The sequence below is a fragment of the Theropithecus gelada genome, chromosome 2, assembly GCF_003255815.1.
Source record: "Theropithecus gelada isolate Dixy chromosome 2, Tgel_1.0, whole genome shotgun sequence".
Classification (NCBI taxonomy): domain Eukaryota; kingdom Metazoa; phylum Chordata; class Mammalia; order Primates; family Cercopithecidae; genus Theropithecus; species Theropithecus gelada.
In genome coordinates, this window is record NC_037669.1 from 143220031 (window position 1) to 143238852 (window position 18822).

At 35.0% G+C, this 18822-nt stretch overlaps 1 protein-coding gene across 4 annotated transcripts in view; it reads left to right on the forward strand.

The window, feature by feature from the left end:
• The window catches only part of HLTF (helicase like transcription factor), a 54533-nt gene that overhangs the window by 29839 nt on the left and 5872 nt on the right, over positions 1–18822 (forward strand). For all 4 annotated transcript variants that reach the window (XM_025376330.1, XM_025376331.1, XM_025376332.1 and 1 more), the window contains exons 14-23: positions 362–459; positions 5368–5511; positions 6681–6819; positions 7496–7631; positions 9429–9608; positions 13396–13520; positions 14025–14203; positions 15526–15651; positions 15984–16096; positions 16453–16633. In XM_025376330.1, coding sequence (XP_025232115.1) covers positions 362–459; positions 5368–5511; positions 6681–6819; positions 7496–7631; positions 9429–9608; positions 13396–13520; positions 14025–14203; positions 15526–15651; positions 15984–16096; positions 16453–16633 — 1421 coding nt within the window. The remainder of the gene's footprint in view (positions 1–361; positions 460–5367; positions 5512–6680; positions 6820–7495; positions 7632–9428; positions 9609–13395; positions 13521–14024; positions 14204–15525; positions 15652–15983; positions 16097–16452; positions 16634–18822) is intronic.

An 18822-nucleotide genomic window follows, 5' to 3' on the forward strand; every position in this document is an offset into this window, starting at 1 on the left:
TCAGGAAGTAGAGATCATTGGGGGCCATCTTGGCTGGCTACCAAATTAAATATAACACAAATTCAGAAAACTGCATAACACAAATGTTTGTCTTAATGAATGACTATGTCAGAAAACATTAGAGACTTTCTCCTTGTGACCTACTCTATCACCGTCCTTTGGTTCTTCTCATAATCACTATGTGGATTTTTAGTTTTTTTAAGTGACGAGGTAAAATTTATTCCCTGTTGAAAGTCTATCTGCTTCATTTTAATTGTTCCTAATTTATCTTTTCATGGAGGCACATTATTGCCGTCTCCTTATTGACATATATATTTCAGAAAAACAGCTAAAGGTTCTATCAATGGTTCTTTTTTTTTAGGAGCTTGTGCAGTGGAGGGGTCAAAGAAAACTGATGTTGAGGAGAGACCAAGAACAACACTGATCATCTGTCCGCTTTCTGTGTTAAGCAACTGGATTGTAAGTCTTTAAGCTCTTTAAAAATGTAGCATAATTTGTATTTTATCTATAAGGTAAAAAGTATTCTGTTAAAGACTCATTAATTGGGGAAAATATACTTGGTCATCAGTTCGTATCTAAGTTCAAATACTCGTCAGGTGAATTGGATTATGTTTGCTGAATTGAAGAAATTTTTCTTTATAGAAGGTAAAGGAACATAATCAATTGCTAACTTAAGATTTTGTTTGTATTTCTGCCTTTGCTATTTTTTGTCCCCCAAAGTGGGAAAGATGTATAGTTTGACTCCTCTACATTTACAGATTGACTATTGGAACTCTCTTTTCTAAGAGCTCAACCAACAGTAACTGACTTTTATAACAATAACAACAGTTAGTCAACTCCTATTTATTTGGTTTGTCCTTAACCTCTTTTTAAGGATTTTTCTTATTTAATTCTCATAACTATTATCCTGATTTTCCAGGTGCCCACATTGAAACACAGAGAGGTTAAGTAACTTGCCTAAGGTCATCCAGCTAATAAATGATGGATCTTGGATATAGTTTCCAACATTTTGAATCTAGAGCCTCCTTTTAAGATTACCCACCAGAAATTTTTTTTTTCCAGATTGCTTTTCTGTTCTGAAACATTGACATTGGAATGGAACCTTTTCATTAATTGTTTATTTGCAGCCTGGATATGTTTTCTTCCTAGTTTGAGCTGCAAACTTCTTGTTACAGTGAAAGAATGACTCTCTTGGAATCCCTGTGAATATAAGGACCACTCACCACTCTTGCCACTTCCAAGTTATCTGTTTATCTCTCCTCGCCATTCTTCTTAGAGGAGGAAGAGATCGTACTCTTTAAGACCAGTATTTAATCTCTACATTGGATTCTCTCTTTTCCCACATTTGCTTATCTGTTCTTTTTTCCCTTGTTTATTTAGTCTCTTCCCACTGGCTCTTTCCTGATACATACTCAGGTTTTTTTCATTTTAAAATACATTCTCTTGATATACATCTTTAAGTTGCTGCTCTTCTGCTTTCCTTCACTATCATACTCTTGGGGGTTAATTTCTACTTTGTGCTTTTACTTACTGATTCCTTAATTCATTGTAATCTGGCTTCTACCATTAGTTCTCTAAATTGCATTGGAAAAGACTACTTGTGATAGTCTAATTGTCAAATTTAGTGACTTCTTCTTGGCTTTATGTAGTCTTTTTTTCCATGACATGAATTATCTTTTTTTATATAAGTTTTTGGTTTATTTATTTTAAAAGAAATAAATCCACCTTGTCCTGATTAGTGTATCATTTTTCCTCTAAGGACCGGAAGAATGAATGTTAATGGTCTGTTGCTGTCTTTTTATTCCAACGAAACTGTTCTTTCTTTAATTTGTTGTTTGTTATGGGAAGGATAGTTCATGGGTACTTGAATGGCAGTTTTGGGATAAGGTTTAGAGTATTAATGGAGGTATAAACAATATAACTGCTATTATTTTAGGGCTTGGGGTATAGAGATGTATTTTTAAAATGGACAATCAGTATTTAATTATAATTTTATATTTAGAAAAGTTCAGGTAATGTAAAGTTCAGAAAGGAAACTGTGGCAAAATCTTGCCAGGTGAGATCATGCACACTGAATTTAAAGGAATGAGGGGTGGTTTGGCATATAGGGATTCATGGTTGTGTTAGTCCATTCTTGCATTGCTATAAAGAAATAACAGGCTGGATAATTTAAGAGGTTTAACTGGCTCATGATACTGCAGGCTTTACAGGAAGTATGGTGCTGGCATCTGCTTCTGGTGAGGCCTCAGGAAGCTTACACAACCTCAGGAAGCTTACACTCTTGGCAGAAGGTGATGGGGATCCAGCATCACATTGCCAGAGTGGGAGCAAGAGAGAAAGTGGAGAGGTGCTACAAACTTAGAAACAACCAGATTGCATGTGAACTTAAAGAGTGAGAACTCACTCATCGCTAAGGGGTTAGCCACTCAGGAGGGATCCGCCCCTATGATCCATACACCTCCCACCTCCAGGCCCCACCTCCAACACTGGAGATTACATTTCAACATGAGATTTGGAGGGGACGAACATCCAAATGATCTCAATGATCAGGAATTAAAATTTCACAGTCTCAACAAGATACTCTCTTCCTGGCTCTCAAGTAAAGGATCTAGCATTCTGCAGAGCAGGCTAGAACTGACTTATATTCCCTTTTTTGTCTCAAATAATCCAGATAAAGAAGTAGAACCTGGGTACCAATCCTACTTCTACCACATATTTGTTCTGGATATTTAGACAAGTAATCTCATGAAATAACACCTATTTCATTTTCTGTTGAGAGGATGATATATACATACATCAACAGAATAGCCTAACACTGTCTAGAAATGGAGTAACTATAGTTCTCTCCCTTCATTCTCCAGAAAAGCTGATTTTCTTCTCTTCCGAGTGTAATCCCTTTATAAACATGCACTGTCCCATTTCAAGGCCACCCATTGATTCAGTTTACTCATATTGGATTCTTTGTTATGCTGGATTCTAATCTCCTTTTCTTCTTTACCAAATTTATTTAAGAAATTCTTTGCGTTTTCAGCTTTACTTTTTCATGTTTTATCCTCTCTGCATTTTTGCCTTTATTATTTCATGTTTAATACTTTCTTCAGTCCTTGGTAGTCTAGTTGTTGCTTCCACTCCCTACAAAAACTCGCTTTGCAGAGATCTTCAGACTTCAGTATTGCCATGTCCAGTGAGGTACCCTTTTCCTCTGCCTTGAATATGTTACTCATTTATTACTCTTTTTTTTATGTCTTATTTTGTAAGCTATCTCTAAACCTTCTTGTAAAGAATGGGAATGAAGATAGATGACAAATTAAAAGTTCACCTTGTTTTTTTTTTCTTGAGACTTTTATATTCTTTGGATCCCAGGCCTTTAACCTTTATGTTTGTTGTCCTGACTTAACTGTTTCTCTTTGTTCTGGTTCCTATTAAATCTGCCTTTTCTGTATTTCCATATAATATGGAGTTTTTTTAAAAGAGTATTTTAAAAAATGTTAATTAGATCTCCATTTAGTCATCAGGATTCAAAAAGTACCAAAAGTCTGACACATGTGCTTTCCTTTTTTTTTTTGCTGGATTTTTTTGTTTGTTTTGTTTTGTTTTTTGAGACAGAGTCTTGCTCTGTCACCCAGGCCAGAGTGCAATGGCACATCTCAGCTCACTGCAACCTCCAGCCCCCAGGTTCAAGTGATTCTGCTGCCTCAGCCTCTTGAGCAGTTGGGATTACAGGCACGTGCCACCACGCCTGGCTAATTTTTGTATTTTTAGTAGAGACGGGGTTTCACCATGTTGATCAGGCTAGTCTCGAACTCCTAACCTTGTTCCGCCCGCCTCGGCCTCCCAAAGTGTTGGCATTACAGGCGTGAGCCACTGCGCCTGGCCTTTTTTAAAGAAAGAATCTCATTCCATCACCCAGGCTGGAGTGCAGTGGCACAGTCTCAGCTCACTGCAACCTCTGCCTCTTGGGTTCAAGTTATTCTCATGCCTTAGCCTCTCGAGTAGCTGGAATTATAGGTGCGCATCACCATCACCACCATACCCAGCTAAGTTTTGTATTAGTAGAGGCAGGGTTTTGCCATGTTGGCCAGGCTGGTGTCGAACTCCTGACCTCAAGTGATTCACCCACCTTGGCCTCCCAAAGTGCGGGGATTACAGGCATGAGCCACTGCACCTGGCCTAGAATATTTTTAATTATACCCCAGACATCATGTAATTTCTCCCAATAAAAACATAAGTCTTCTCCTTACATATTGGTATTCTGTAGACTCTGTCCCTAACGTTTGCTCACTGTACATGCTCTCTTTAGGAAATTTCATTCATTCTTATAGCTGTAAATATTGTCTGCTGTTAACTTTAAAATTCATATCTACACCTCTCACTTTTACCTACAGGTAATTATTTACGTTTTCCTAGTATACTTCTTCAGTCAGGTATTCTATAGTGACCAAAAATGATAAAGGTCTAAAATATTCATCTTTTTCTTACTTGGATGCCACTTTTCCCTTCTTTTTTTTTTTTAAACTTCCTTATATTTTAATCACACAATTCTAGGTAGTCATTGAAGTATCAGAACATCTCAGTCTTATTATTTTTATTCATATTTCATATTTAATTAGTCCCCAAGTCCTATCAGTCTTATCTTAGTTTCTTTCTTTCACACCTGTCCTTTCCACCCTGTTCCTACTTCTACCGTGCTGGTTTAGGGCTTCATCATCTCTCCCCTCATAGCTTCTGTGCTGTGTCTCCCTGGTATCTTCTCTTTTCAACTTAATCAGGCTGGTTTTTTCTGCTGAAAATCTTCTAGGTCTGGTGTTTTCATGATTAAAAAAAAAATAAGTTTTTGAAACTGATCATATCCTCAAGAAAGTCAGGGATGATTATTTGTTCTTCGTTTTTAGTTACATCACTGTTGTAGTTGATACCTGGCAAGTAGTAGGCCAATTAATAAATGAATGAAAGTGGCTACAGTGCTTGAATCTCTGCCCGCATCCTTGAAATATTGGTGGTTGTTCTTTTACTGTTTAATTTTTATATTATTAAATCTGCTAACTAATACAGCATTAAAGAGCCTTCTAATTAAAATATTTTTATAAAACTCGTTATTGTTTTAAAGAACTTTGGATTTTCCTCCTAAAAATGAATCAGTTGCTGATTGGTAGGGCCAAGTCAATTTTAAATAATGTGTTACTATTACTGTGTGTGTGTCATTTTTCTTATTGTTATTATTTTGGTCTAGACTGCAGGAAACTTGATTTCATACAATTTTAGTAGTTGGATTTGTCACACTACTGCCAGGGCAGTTACTTTTTTATACATGTATTAAGTCTGACACTAATCTGCTCATTGTTAAAAATATTCCTAATTTTTCTTTAGGACCAGTTTGGACAACATATAAAATCAGATGTACACTTGAATTTTTATGTTTATTATGGTCCTGATCGTATTAGAGAACCGGCCTTACTTTCAAAACAGGATATTGTTTTGACTACATATAATATTTTAACTCATGACTATGGAGTAAGTATTGCTGATACTTAAGAGATCTTTTAAAGATTGAATGTAAGAAATATGCCACAGGTTTCTAGAAAATGAATGGTTTTTTTTTTTTTTTTTTTTTTTACTTTTTGCATTAAAGGGGGGTTGCATCTTATTTAGATGCTAATTTAGGAATATTTTTCTTTCCTCCTCTCTGCCTCCCTCTCAGTGGAGTTTTGCTGTTGTTGCCCAGGCTGGAATGCAATGGCACAATCTCAGCTCACTGCAACCTCTGCCTCCTGGTTTCAGGTGATTCTCCTGCCTCAGCCTCCCAAGTAGCTGGGGTTACAGGCATGCACCTTCACATTCAGCTAATTTTTTTAATTTAGTAGAGATGAGGTTTCACCATATTGGTCAGGCTAGTCTCGAACTCCTGACCTCAGGTGATCCACCCACCTTGGCCTCCCAAAGTGCTGGGATTACAGACGTGTGCCACCACACCCAGACAGGAATATTTTTCATTTAGAACATTTTAAGTTAAGATTTAAAATTTGGATTGTAAGTATATAAAGCAATTTGTAAATGAATTCTATTTTCTTTTTTAATATTCTGGAAAATTATTTTCTATCACAATGATTTGATTAATATCTCAGTTTGAAGGTATGCTTTTTTTGTAGTTACAGTTCCTAAGTTTTCCAATTAGTCTAATTGATTTTTACCTTCATAATTCCAATTGTTCAAAAGTTAAAGTTTTTTGAAAAATACTGTGCTATCAAAATTTGTCTTCTGATAAAAATACTACCTTTTATATAAAAGAAAGTAATGTTGAATTCAAGTAATTCTTACAACTGCCATTTTCTGTATCATTGCTATGTTTTAATCTGAGGTAGAACAGTTCAGTGTATTGACCAGTGACTCAACAGAGAGCTAGACTGCTTGGGTTTGAATGCTAGTTCTGCCATTTATTACCTATGGTGCTTTGGGTAACATACTTAGCAATTTGTGCTTCAGTTTTCTCATGTGTAAAATTAGGTGTGCTAATAAGTACTTATTTTATAAACTTGTGAGTATTCAATAATTATTGTGCTTAAAGCAGTACCTAGCACACAGTAAATTTGATATTAAATAATGATAGCAACTAGTTAGCAAATCATATTAAGTACTATTTTACTTTCCTGTGTTTTTTAATTCATATAAAACATTTATTTCAGACTAAAGGGGATAGTCCATTACATAGCATAAGGTGGCTAAGAGTGATCCTGGATGAAGGACATGCCATACGAAATCCAAATGCTCAGCAGACAAAAGCTGTACTTGACTTAGAATCAGAAAGAAGATGGGTTTTGACAGGTAATCATAGCATTAAACTTATTAAAACTTTAAATCTCTAAAATGTATCGTTATGTAAGTTAGTAAAATAACTTAGTAAACTTCAAGTGGATGTAAAGTCTGCCCCAAAATTAATCCTAGAAATAATTTAATCAAATGTTTTGAGTTGTTTTTCATAATTGCCCATGGTATAACAACATTTGACTTACTGATAATTTATGGAACAGTCACTAGACTTATTTTTGAACCTTGGAAATGGAGTAGACACTCTAGTCATCCAGTCATAATCCTGATTTCTGTTTCCCATCCTTGAACCTGTTTGCCATTCACAGTACCTTTACTGGAAGATAAGGAAAAGAATGTAAACTTAAACTAGTTGCTTTTTCCTTCTTGCTAGTGCTGCTGCTTTAAAAACCAAATAAGCAGATGTACTTGATAAGGAGAAAGTATTTTCCACAGTCTTTTTCTTGGCTAGTGTGGCGTGTGAGAGCTAAAAATTAGAGCACAACTGTATCTTGAGATGTGTATATATTTAATAAAGCATTATATTCAGCACTTGATAGTTTAATTTAATTGATAATGATGGGCCTGGTACAGAGTGCTCATTTTCAATTGTTGTCTTCTCTGATTGGGCCAAATAGATATTCTTATTGGATACTCTGGTTAAAGAGTTACAACAGTTTCCTGTTATTTTTAGGGACTCCAATCCAGAATTCTTTAAAGGACTTGTGGTCTCTTCTTTCTTTTTTAAAACTTAAACCATTTATTGATAGAGAATGGTGGCATAGAACAATTCAGCGTCCTGTCACAATGGGAGATGAAGGAGGACTTAGGTAAGTAATTTCAGACAGTGATTAATACTAGTTACAAATAACTGTTAGTAGCTTGAACCAGTTGTCACTTTCTTTACTATTTTAACTTGACTCTTAACTTTTCCTTCTAAAAAGTGTTTATGGCTTAATGCCTTTGTCTTTCAGAACCTAGTGATGCTTGTTTGGAAAGACAAAGATTTCTAATAGTCAATAACTACCCTTCCCCTGTTTTGGCTACACTGAAAGGAAAGACATAACTTTGTGTTTTTTGTGTGTTGCTAAGCCCCAAAGCCCCAAAACCACCATTAACAGATTTAGCAGGAAACATTGTATATCCTTTGAGGCTCTAATATGCATTAAATTTTCGTATCTTATATAGCTTTATTTACTTATTTGTTGTTTTTGTGTTTTGTTTTGTTTTGTTTTGAGATGGAGTCTTGCTCTGTCATCCAGGCTGGAGGGCAGTGGCGCAATCTTGGCTCACTGCAACCTCCGCCTCCTGGGTTCAAGTGATTCTCCTGTCTCAGCCTCCCAAGTAGCTGGGATTACAGGTGTGCGCCAGCACACCCCGCTAATTTTTGTATTTTTAGTAGAGACAGGGTTTCGTCATGTTGCCAGGCGGGTCTCAAACTTCTGACCTCAGGTGATCCTTCTGCCTCAACCTCCCAAAGTGTTGGGATTGCAGGCATGAGCTTCCGCACCCGGCCTTATATAGCTCTATATAGTGAATGATGTGATGTCCCGTGACGTCAGCAAAAGTTGTATAGGAAAGTTTTATGTGGTTGTTTCTGGTGGAGATGGAGATAGATAAAAGTTGAGAACGTAAATTAAAATTCAGTAATAGCCATTTTGCAAGATGTAGACTAATGTGGTTCAACTTTTTGACCAAAGCGCCAGTTTATAGACTGAAGATTTGAGATCTGTTAGTGGGACATAAAATCATTATAAAGGTGGTAGCCAGCATTTAAAAAGACAATGAAATAGAGAAGAGATTAGTAAATATCAGAGTGCATGATACATGGTAAGTATTATTTTGTAAAATATTTGTTTCTTTTGTATGTGTTTGTATATTTTTGCTAGATAGAATAAAATGTGTTTCTTACTGTAAGTTATAGTGAAAAAGTTTCAAGAGCCACTAACCTAGTTGGCAGTACTATCCACTTGATTCCTCAAAACCAACTATTTAAACTCCAGGAAATTGTATTTATATTTCAATTTTGGGAAAAAACAAGAATTGATACGTCTCTTTTTTCCAGTACTGAGAAGGAAATGTAAAGATTGTGGAACCTGTAAAGGATTTTTGTGTGTTCTGAATTACCATATTATCTTTTTATTTTGGAGGCACTCATTATTTTATACAATTACTTATTTATATACTTTTGATTTTCATATTACAGAAGGTAGTATCTTACCTATATTTGTATTCTTACAACATTTAATTCAGTGCCTTGCACTTAATAGATACTTAGAATCTGAGTGTTGACCGGTGATGGAGTTGACAGGACAGTTGAAAAGTAAAAGAGTTAATGATTGGAACAAAAATGATGAGCAGAGCTTAAGAAAACAAGGACAGGATATAAAAAGATTAAACTATGATAGGTATTGAGGGTAAATTTCCATACATTTGTTTTAATAACTTTATTTTTGTAGTATACTTCTGTGATTATCAGATTGGTTAAAACCCCAAATAGGGGATTTTAAAAACACTTCTACAGAAACTGTAAAACAGTAACAAATTAAAATGTTATGTTTTGTTCTTCTTGGATCAATTTATATAGAAATTAAAAGGTACATAATTATTTGTTTTATTCTGATTAGGCGTTTACAGTCCCTAATTAAAAATATTACACTTAGAAGAACAAAGACAAGCAAAATTAAAGGAAAACCTGTTTTGGAGTTACCAGAACGTAAAGTATTTATTCAACACATTACACTTTCAGATGAAGAGAGAAAGATTTATCAGTCTGTGAAAAATGAAGGCAGAGCCACTATTGGAAGGTATGGAGAAAGAAAGCCATGTTAAAAAATAGTTTTTGTTTACTTTGTTTCCCATTCACTGAATGACATTATTTAGATGTGTTAGCAATAGTTTGAAGTATACCGAAAGATGATTTGCTTCTATGAATTACAGTGTTTTTTACAAATTAATAGTTAAGGTGAATGAAATAATAGTATAATTCACCAGGTAAGTAATTTCTTAAGTTAGGAAACAATTTAAAGCTTACATTAAATGACAAGTTCTCAATTACTAGCCAGAAGATTTTGCTTGCTTCTATTTCCAACATCGTATGGAAATCTGGGAATAGGAACTGATGAAACAGGTTTAACAAGAAGATTAAGGATTGGTAGAAGGTATGAAATTCTAGTCCAAGCAAGATCAGGTTTAATGTGAATGCCCATAGGAACAGAATGAATAAGAGACAAGTGAAAGCAGAACAGGATTGTGAAAGGGGAATCTTCAAAACATAAAAACTTCAGTGAGGTAGGTACAAAGCAGGTTTGGTAGGAATTAGAGAGAGTGGGAAAAATTGTTCTAAGCAGGAGATTTCTGAGTCAAAATCTTATTTCTTTTCATATTCATTTTTTCAACAAAAATGTATTAAGTGCCCACTGTGTGCCAGGCGCTTATACACGTTGGGATACAGCAGAATAAAATAGACAAAAATCCCTGCACTCAAGGAATTTATATTTTAATAGGAAGAAACAGATAATTTAAAAACATGATTAAGTTTTAAGGAATAAAGCAACGAAAGGGGATGGAGAATGCCAAAGCTGTTTTAGCAGGGTATTAAGAAAGACCTCACTGAGAAGATGATAAATAGGTAAAGATCTAAAGGAGATTGGGATTAAGGGGTGTTTCAGCCAGAAGGAAGAGCAAGTGTAAATGCTCCCAGTTGGGAGCATGCCTAGTGAGCTTGAAGAATAACAAAGAAGCAAGTGTGGCTGAATAGTATGAACAAGAGAGAAAATAGTCATGATATCAGAGATATATTGGAATGGGGATATGTAACGCATATATCGAGGACTTTGGCTGTTACTTTTTATGACAGGAAACCTTAAAGGGTTTTGAGCCAGGAGAGTGACATAATCTGATTTATATTTTTAAAAGATCACTCTGGCTGCTGTGTTCAGGTTTAGGTTATTTGAATAGGAATAAGGTCAGAAGTAGGGAGACCAGTGGCAGTCAAAGTAAGAGATGATGGTGGTTTTTGCCATAGTAGTGATAAAGGGAGTGAGAAATGATTAGATTCTGTTAAATTGTGAATGCAGAACCAACAGAACTTGCTGGTTGATATGTTATGGCATGTGAAAGAGAGGAATCAAAGATAACTTCAAGCCTTTTTACCTGAATAACTGAAGGGATGAAATTGCCGTTTACCAAGACAGGTCTATGGGAAGAGCAGAGGTTTTTTTAAGCTAAGATCAGAAGCTCAGTTTGGACACATTGATCATAGGATGCCCGTGAAGTTTCCAAGTAGAGATATCAAATAATTAGTTGGATAGGAGAGTCAAGTGCAAAGTCACCTATGTGTGGATGGTAATTAAAGCCATGAGATCACCAAGGGAGTGAGTACAGTTAAAGAAATCTAACTATGAAGACAGCAATGGCTGGTGAAATAGAAGGAATTGTCTAATATTTAGCACATGGTAGGCATTCAAAAGAGATCTCTTAAACTGAAATGCTGAGTATGGGTAAGTTATGACTGTGCCAGGGAATAATTAGTGTTAGTAAAGGTTATTCTATTTGAAAAAGTTGAAAAACTTTAACTTTACTGAAACTGTTCTCAGAAAATGTTATTTTTAAAGTATTCTTTTTAATAGGCTATATATTTACTAACATTTATTTAGCACTCACTAGGTGTTATACATTGATCTAAGTGCTTTAAATGTATTCACAGCAATCCTATTAGGTCAGTATAATTATTATCCACATCTTATAAATGAGGAAACTGAGGCACAGAGCAGTTTAGGTGACTTATACTGTTGTCACACAGCTAGTGAATGACAGGACTGATATTTAAACTCTGGCAGTTGCGTTTGGAGCTTGGAAGTTTAATCTTTGTATTATTTTGCCCAATTCCTTGCATTCTTGAATATTCAGAAGTGTTTGTTGCCATAATACTAACAGTACTAATACTAGCAGCAGATTCATGTATAGCACTTAATATAGTCCAGGCACTATTTTAAATACTTCACATGTGTTAAATTAAATAATAGTAGTTGTATGAGATAGGTACTTTTACAGTGCCACTATTACGACTGAGGAAGCTCAAGACATAGGTTAAGCAGCCTGTCCAAGGTTACATAATTAAATTGGCACAGCCAAGTTTTTAATTCATGACCAGCTAGCTCTAAAAATTTGTCCTCCTAGTCGTTAGGCTGTATTTCTTCTGTTGCCTTAAAATACTTAAATATCAGATGGCCTGGTTATGTAATTTTTGGATCGCCCATTTCCTTAAGAATCTACATTGTCATTGTACCACTGTATTTTGTATAGAATGTTTCTGTGGGGAAGCCTGGTTTGTTTGTTTTTTTCCTCTAAAGTTCAACAACTTCTCTGTTGACTTTCCCTGGGACATGTGATACTATTTAAATCTTTAGATTCCAGGCTTTTCCCCTCTTCTTTTTCCTGGAAAGCTTTCTTTAAATATTGTTTTCTGCTCCATTATTTTATTTCTCTCTGTGTATGTTAGATATCTTTTATCTGCATTCCATAGGTATCATTTTATTTCTGAACTTTTACATTTTTGTGTTTAATCTTGATTTTCTCAATCCTGTTTCCTACATCTTTTTTCTATGTTTTTATCAGTGACTAGTCTTTTTTTATATTGGCTTATATTGGTTTCAGTGTGACTTTCATTTCTCTGATGATTCACTATTTTCTTTCACTTTCTTGAGCCATACCAGCTCATCTTTCAGCTCTTTATGTTCTCTTGCCATATTTTTTCAAAGCTCTTTTTCTCTTTTTTTTTTTTTTTTGGAGGAATTGTTTTATTGAGTGGTGTTAAATTGTGACAGTATCTTTGGTCATAATTTTTATTTGCTCTGTGGCAACATTTTTCTGCTGAGTTTTCTTTCACTGCCATGTGTTCCCTACCTTTGCTCTCTGCTGATTATTACTTATATTTGAATATCTTGAGTTCTTCTTGGACTAGCTGCTTGCTAGTCTAGATGTACGTAAAGGGAAAGGTCATAATCATGTCCCAGACCAGCAGGAAATAACCCAATTTACTTAAGAGTCAGGGTTACATGTTGAGTTACTTTAGGTTTTATTAGTACACATAAATAGAGATCAGAAACTTTAGGGGTGCTTGGAGTGTAGAGTGCTGTGCCCATAGTCTTTTTTTGAAAAACACAGTGCATCTGTATGTTTCTGTGTTCAGTTTACCTTCCCTCTTTTTTGATAAAAATTTCTCCAGGGAAGCTCAAGTCACCAAGCATGCACCCTGTTCCTGTTTCTGCACATGAGAGGTATTGATTTTCCCCTCAGGGCATGCCATCCATTTTAAAGAATTATGTTTTGGCAGCTCTGTTTGAGATCTGCAGTCATCTCTCTCAGCATCTTCCTATCTGACTTATACTGCAATTGGCAACCATTTCTCATATATTGTGCCTTATTGTTAAAGATCTCTCCTGATTTTATTAGAGTTTGTTTTTCTGTTTTTCATTCTTGTTTTGGAGTAATTTCTAGAGAAGAAAAGAACAATGCCATTTTACTCTGCTGTTTTAGAAGAGGAAGTTATTGTTTAGCGGACTTAGTAATATTTGACATTTTAATCTCTAGGTATTTTAATGAAGGGACTGTCTTGGCACATTATGCAGATGTCCTGGGTCTTTTGCTTAGATTGCGGCAAATTTGTTGCCATACTTACCTTCTTACAAATGCAGTGTCTTCCAGTGGCCCCTCAGGTAGGTAAATTTGATTGCTTCATATCATTGTTATTTGTCAGAGATACTTAGATAAGAATGATCAATTTTTTTTATGTAGCATACATTTAGTTTGTTATTTTGTTCTGTCAAATGGAGATTGCTTTTAGTGTGAGACTCAGCTAGGAATATATTCAATAATTTTTTTTACCAGTGAAATGGAATTATAATGAGGTCTTTCCAGGAATTCCAGTGATAGATACCCTTTGATGAAAGATTCATATTGGATCTGCCTTTTATTGTGTGCTGATATGTCACTATCATGTTATAATGATGCTTCTCTATGAGGTATATTACGTGAATTGGCTACTATTTTGGCTTCTGAATGTTTCTTAAATTTCAAATTTAAATTATGCTTTTTGCCTGTGACAGAAAATGATGAGAGACTTTCCCTACTGGCAAGCGAAATTTTTCCTTATATAAGATAGATTAACTTGTCATATTACAAACCTTGCTCTGACATTAATTTTTCAGCCTTTTCTCTAGGAAATGATACACCTGAAGAACTGAGAAAGAAGTTAATAAGGAAGATGAAGTTAATTCTGAGCTCAGGTTCAGATGAAGAATGTGCAATTTGCCTGGATTCTTTAACAGTTCCTGTGATAACACATTGTGCACATGTATTTTGTAAACCCTGTATTTGCCAAGTCATTCAGAATGAGCAGGTTAGTTTTTTGCTCAGTAGAGGTTCAGTGTTTGATAGAGTAGTGTACCTGTCTTTAATAAAAGATAATATATGGAGTTTTGCAATTGGATTTAATAATACACCTTTGATAGTTAATTATTCCAGTATTTTAATAAGTGATATATTTCCCCTAATGCAACACTTTCAACATAAAAAGATGTTCACAATCAATGTCTTAATTCCACTAACTGTTTATATCATTGCTGTTCAATAAATGGATTGATAAAGTGAGACACAAAGGTAATTTTAAGTTTTCTAGTAGTCATACTCTTAAGTAAAAAGAAACATTAAGCTAATTTTAATACATTTGTATTTAACCCAGTATATCTAAAATATAAAAAGTATTAATGTGATGTGCTTTTTGCAAAAAACTAAATCTTCAGAATTTGGTGGTAGTGTATACTTATAGCACACCTCAATTTGGCTTAGCCACATTTCAAGGACTTAATTGCCCCATGTGATTATTGGCTATTGTGTTGGATAAGGTAGGTCTAGATTCTTTTGTGTGGTTGAATTTTTTTGAAGTAGACTAGTTTGTTAAGCAGTCATTCAGCTAGGGTAGAATTTTTTTAAACATTTTAAATTGATATATGTAGAAAAAATTTATAAATTCATGATTAAATAGCTCAGTGAATTATCATGAAGTAAATATATTCCTGTATCTACTGCCTAGGTCCCCTTGTGGCCCCTCCCAATCATTTACCCTCTCCCTCTTCCCCAAAAGTAACCCCATTGTACTGACTTTTAAATAATTTTACCTTCAGAATTATTTTATTGTAATGGTGTTTTATATATAGTTATTTAAGATATTTTATTAGCAGGTTCAAATGGGTACAACAGATGTTGCTTTGGAATGAACTTGATAGGATTTAACAGATCCTAGTAGCTTTATAAGCTGTTATTAGCTTTATAAGCTTAATAGCTTTATAAGCCATTAAGATGGATTTTTTTTTTTAAGAATAGTACTAAATAGTGTAGCTCTATTGTATTTACGTTCAATAAACTGTTATTCATGACTTTTTTTTAAACTTGCTTACAAACGTTATAATGTTTAGTTTCTTGCTGTTGCTTCTAGCTAGTCCAGATCACATATGTTTGCTCCCTCCTTTACCCATTCTACTTATCACATGTCTGGAATTCAGCATGTTCAGATGTCTCTTAAATGGATGAAATCTATTAAAAGGTTTAATAAAATGTTAGCTATGAGAGATACAGATTTTAGCATACATTTAAAAATTTTTAGGCATATTTATATTTGTTCTTCTGTTAAGTGTTGCTCATACTTTTTTCTTTCTTATATAGCCACATGCTAAATGCCCTTTATGCAGAAATGATATACATGAAGATAATTTATTAGAATGTCCTCCAGAAGAATTAGCATGTGACAGTGAGAAAAAGTCTGATATGGAATGGACATCCAGTTCAAAGGTAGAGTACTCAGGTGCAAATATTTGAGTATTTGTTTAACCTTTATATAAGGAAATATACACAGTATATCAAAATCATAATTCTACTTTCATTCCTGTCATTTTAGTATTCTGTTGTTGACCACTGTTTATTTTTAGTGGTGAATTTGAGAGGAAATAGAATGGGTTCAGATTATTATAGTGTTCTTTCAGTCTTAATTCTTTGTTTTAAATGAGTAGTCTTTTGCATTTTAGGGAAATAATATTTCAGGACTTTTTCTTTATGATAAAAACTTTCAGACTAATTTTACTGATTTAAAATGGAATCTAATGGACATCTTAATATTTTTTCAGATTAATGCGCTAATGCATGCATTGACTGACTTAAGAAAGAAGAATCCCAACATAAAAAGTTTGGTTGTTTCTCAGTTTACAACATTCCTGTCTTTAATAGAAATACCACTTAAGTAAGTTCCACAGTGTTTTTCACTTTCAGTAAAAGGATTTTATATGATTGTATTGATTTGAATAGCAAAAAAAAATAAAAAGCTTATTTCTTTTGCCAGTTTTAGTCATTTTATCTAAAAGATACTGAGAGTCACAATAGAGAATACTTCCTGGCAGCACAGGAATTTAAAGATTAAGTCCTGAATTTATCAGAAAATGACTGACTGCAGTGTCTAGCATATTAATAAGTGTTCAGTAAACATTTGTTAACATAAATGAGTGAAAGAATTTATTGAAGAGATTTGTGGTTACTTAACTCTGTTTTATTTTTATAATGATAGTGTTTGTTGCTTGTCTCTTTTCTTCCCCCATTAAGAGCCTCTGGATTTGTGTTTACTCGTTTGGATGGTTCCATGGCCCAAAAGAAAAGAGTTGAATCAATTCAGTGTTTTCAAAACACTGAAGCAGGATCTCCAACTATAATGCTTCTGTCCTTAAAAGCAGGTGGAGTTGGTTTGAATCTGTCTGCAGCTTCTCGAGTGTTTTTAATGGATCCAGTAAGTAGTTTTGTAAATTTTTTCAGAACCTTAGTACTTCTTTCAAAAAAATAGACAAAAAAAAATTTGGTAAATACCTTCATAGTTATAATTAACTATGAATATTCTTAGGCAAACTTTAGAAATAGATAACAAAAACTTAGTAAATGTAGATTAAGAGCTTTCTCTTAAGCACTTTACTGAAATCCTCACAACATCCTTATGAGGTAGATAACCATTATTAAACGCTGTGTTTTGGCCAGGCGCTGTGGCGCATGCCTGTAATCCCAGCAATTTGGGAGGCCAAGGTGAATGGATTGCCTGAGCTCAGGAGTTTGAGAGCAGCCTGGGCAACATGGCAACATGGCAAAACCCCATCTCTACAAAAAAAAAAGTACCAGAAAAGTTACTCAGGTGTGGTGGTGTGTGCTTGTAGTCCCAGCTACTTGCTGGGCTGAGTCGGAAAGACTGATTGCTTGAGCCCAGGAGGTTGAAGTTTCAGTGAGCCATGTTCCTGTCACTGCACTCCAGCCTGGGTGACAGAACAAGAACCCGTCTCTGAAAGAAAAAAAAGAAAAAAAAAGCTCTGTTTTACTGAAGAGGCAACTGAAGCACAGAAAAGTAAATAATGTGCCCAGTATCACACAGTTTAATAGGCAAAACCAGAATCATAGTCCATGTATTTAAGTACTATTATGCTATGCTATTCTACTTTTCTTCTATAATAAATCTTTATTAACCATAATGCTTTTTAGGGTAGTGGTTCATTCAGCTGACAAATAATGAGATCCTGCTTTGTGTCAGTTGTTATAGGCACTGGGAATCTAATTATAAACAAGATAGACAAAATGACTACCATCATGGTTCTAGTGGTCTTAAGCTTTAATGTGCATACAAATTAGGTAAATGCAGTTTCTTTTGCATTTAACTTAGAGACTTAGGCGTTCTAGGATTAGACTCAGGAAGCTGCATTTTTAGCATATGTCATAGGTGATTCAGGTATAGGTGGTCTAGGATCACAATTTGAGAAACAAATGATCATTAATGGAATGTTCTGAGTACATTTTAATGCCTAATACAGTGCAGTCACTTGTGGTTGTGTGTAGTACAGGCATAAGGGTAGAACAGAGGCTAAAATTCACTTTGAACTTTACTCACCAAGCTGTGTGACCTGGACCTGCTTTCACATAGGAACATGTTTTTCTACATGTACAGAGGGGCTGTTTGGCTTGAAAGGACCTTGGACTAATTCAGTTTCTAATTTGCACTAGGTACTATGTGGGCTAGAGGCAACCTCTGCTGTTTCTGTGCATTCAGACTTAAGATTTGTGGTTGTAGCTTGTTGCCTGAAACTCGGAAGATTTTTAACATGTAGAAATTCTACTGAGATACAAATTTTAGTTACTTGGGTGAGGCTACCTTGTTGATGCATATATGTTTACTGAGGCTTCCTTTTTCCTCCCTCCACTGAGGGTATCCTTCTCAGTAAGATTGGGTATCCTCAGCAAGATTATAACTCGGGTCATCATACTTAGGCCTTCATGGGTGAATATCGTGGATATGGTATGGTCTGTTGTATTTCCCCCCCTTTTTTTTTTTTTTGAGACGGAGTTTTGCTCTGTCGCCCATGCTGGAGTGTTGTGGCACGATCTTGGCTCACTGCAACTTACACCTCCTGGGTTCAAGCAGTTCTCTGCCTCAGCCTCCTGAGTAGCTGGGATTACAGGCACCTGCCACCATGCCCAGCTAATTTTTGTATTTTTAGTAGAGATGGGGTTTTACCATGTTGGCCAGGCTGGTCTTGAACTCCTGACCTCGTGATCCACCTGCCTTGGCCTCCCAGAGTGCTGGGATTACAGGCGTGAGCCACTGCACCCGGCCGGTCTGTTGTATTTTCTTGCTTTAGTACTGTGGATAAAGTTTTAAACCTTTGTTGCAGTATTTTATGGCTACTATACAAAAATACAGTATATCGCGCCACTGTACTCCAGCCTGGTTACAGAGCAAGACTCCATCTCAAAAAAAAAAAAAAACACTTGTAGTTTTAATTTAAAATTTAATGATCCTTATCCAAACAATTCATGATTCATGATACTATTTAAAAACCACTTACCAGAGTTCTGTATCTTTTTGGTTATTCTTCCCTTTTCATTGTTGCACCATTTTATTCTTTTTTTTTTTTTTTTTTTTTTTTTTTTTTTTGGGGGTCC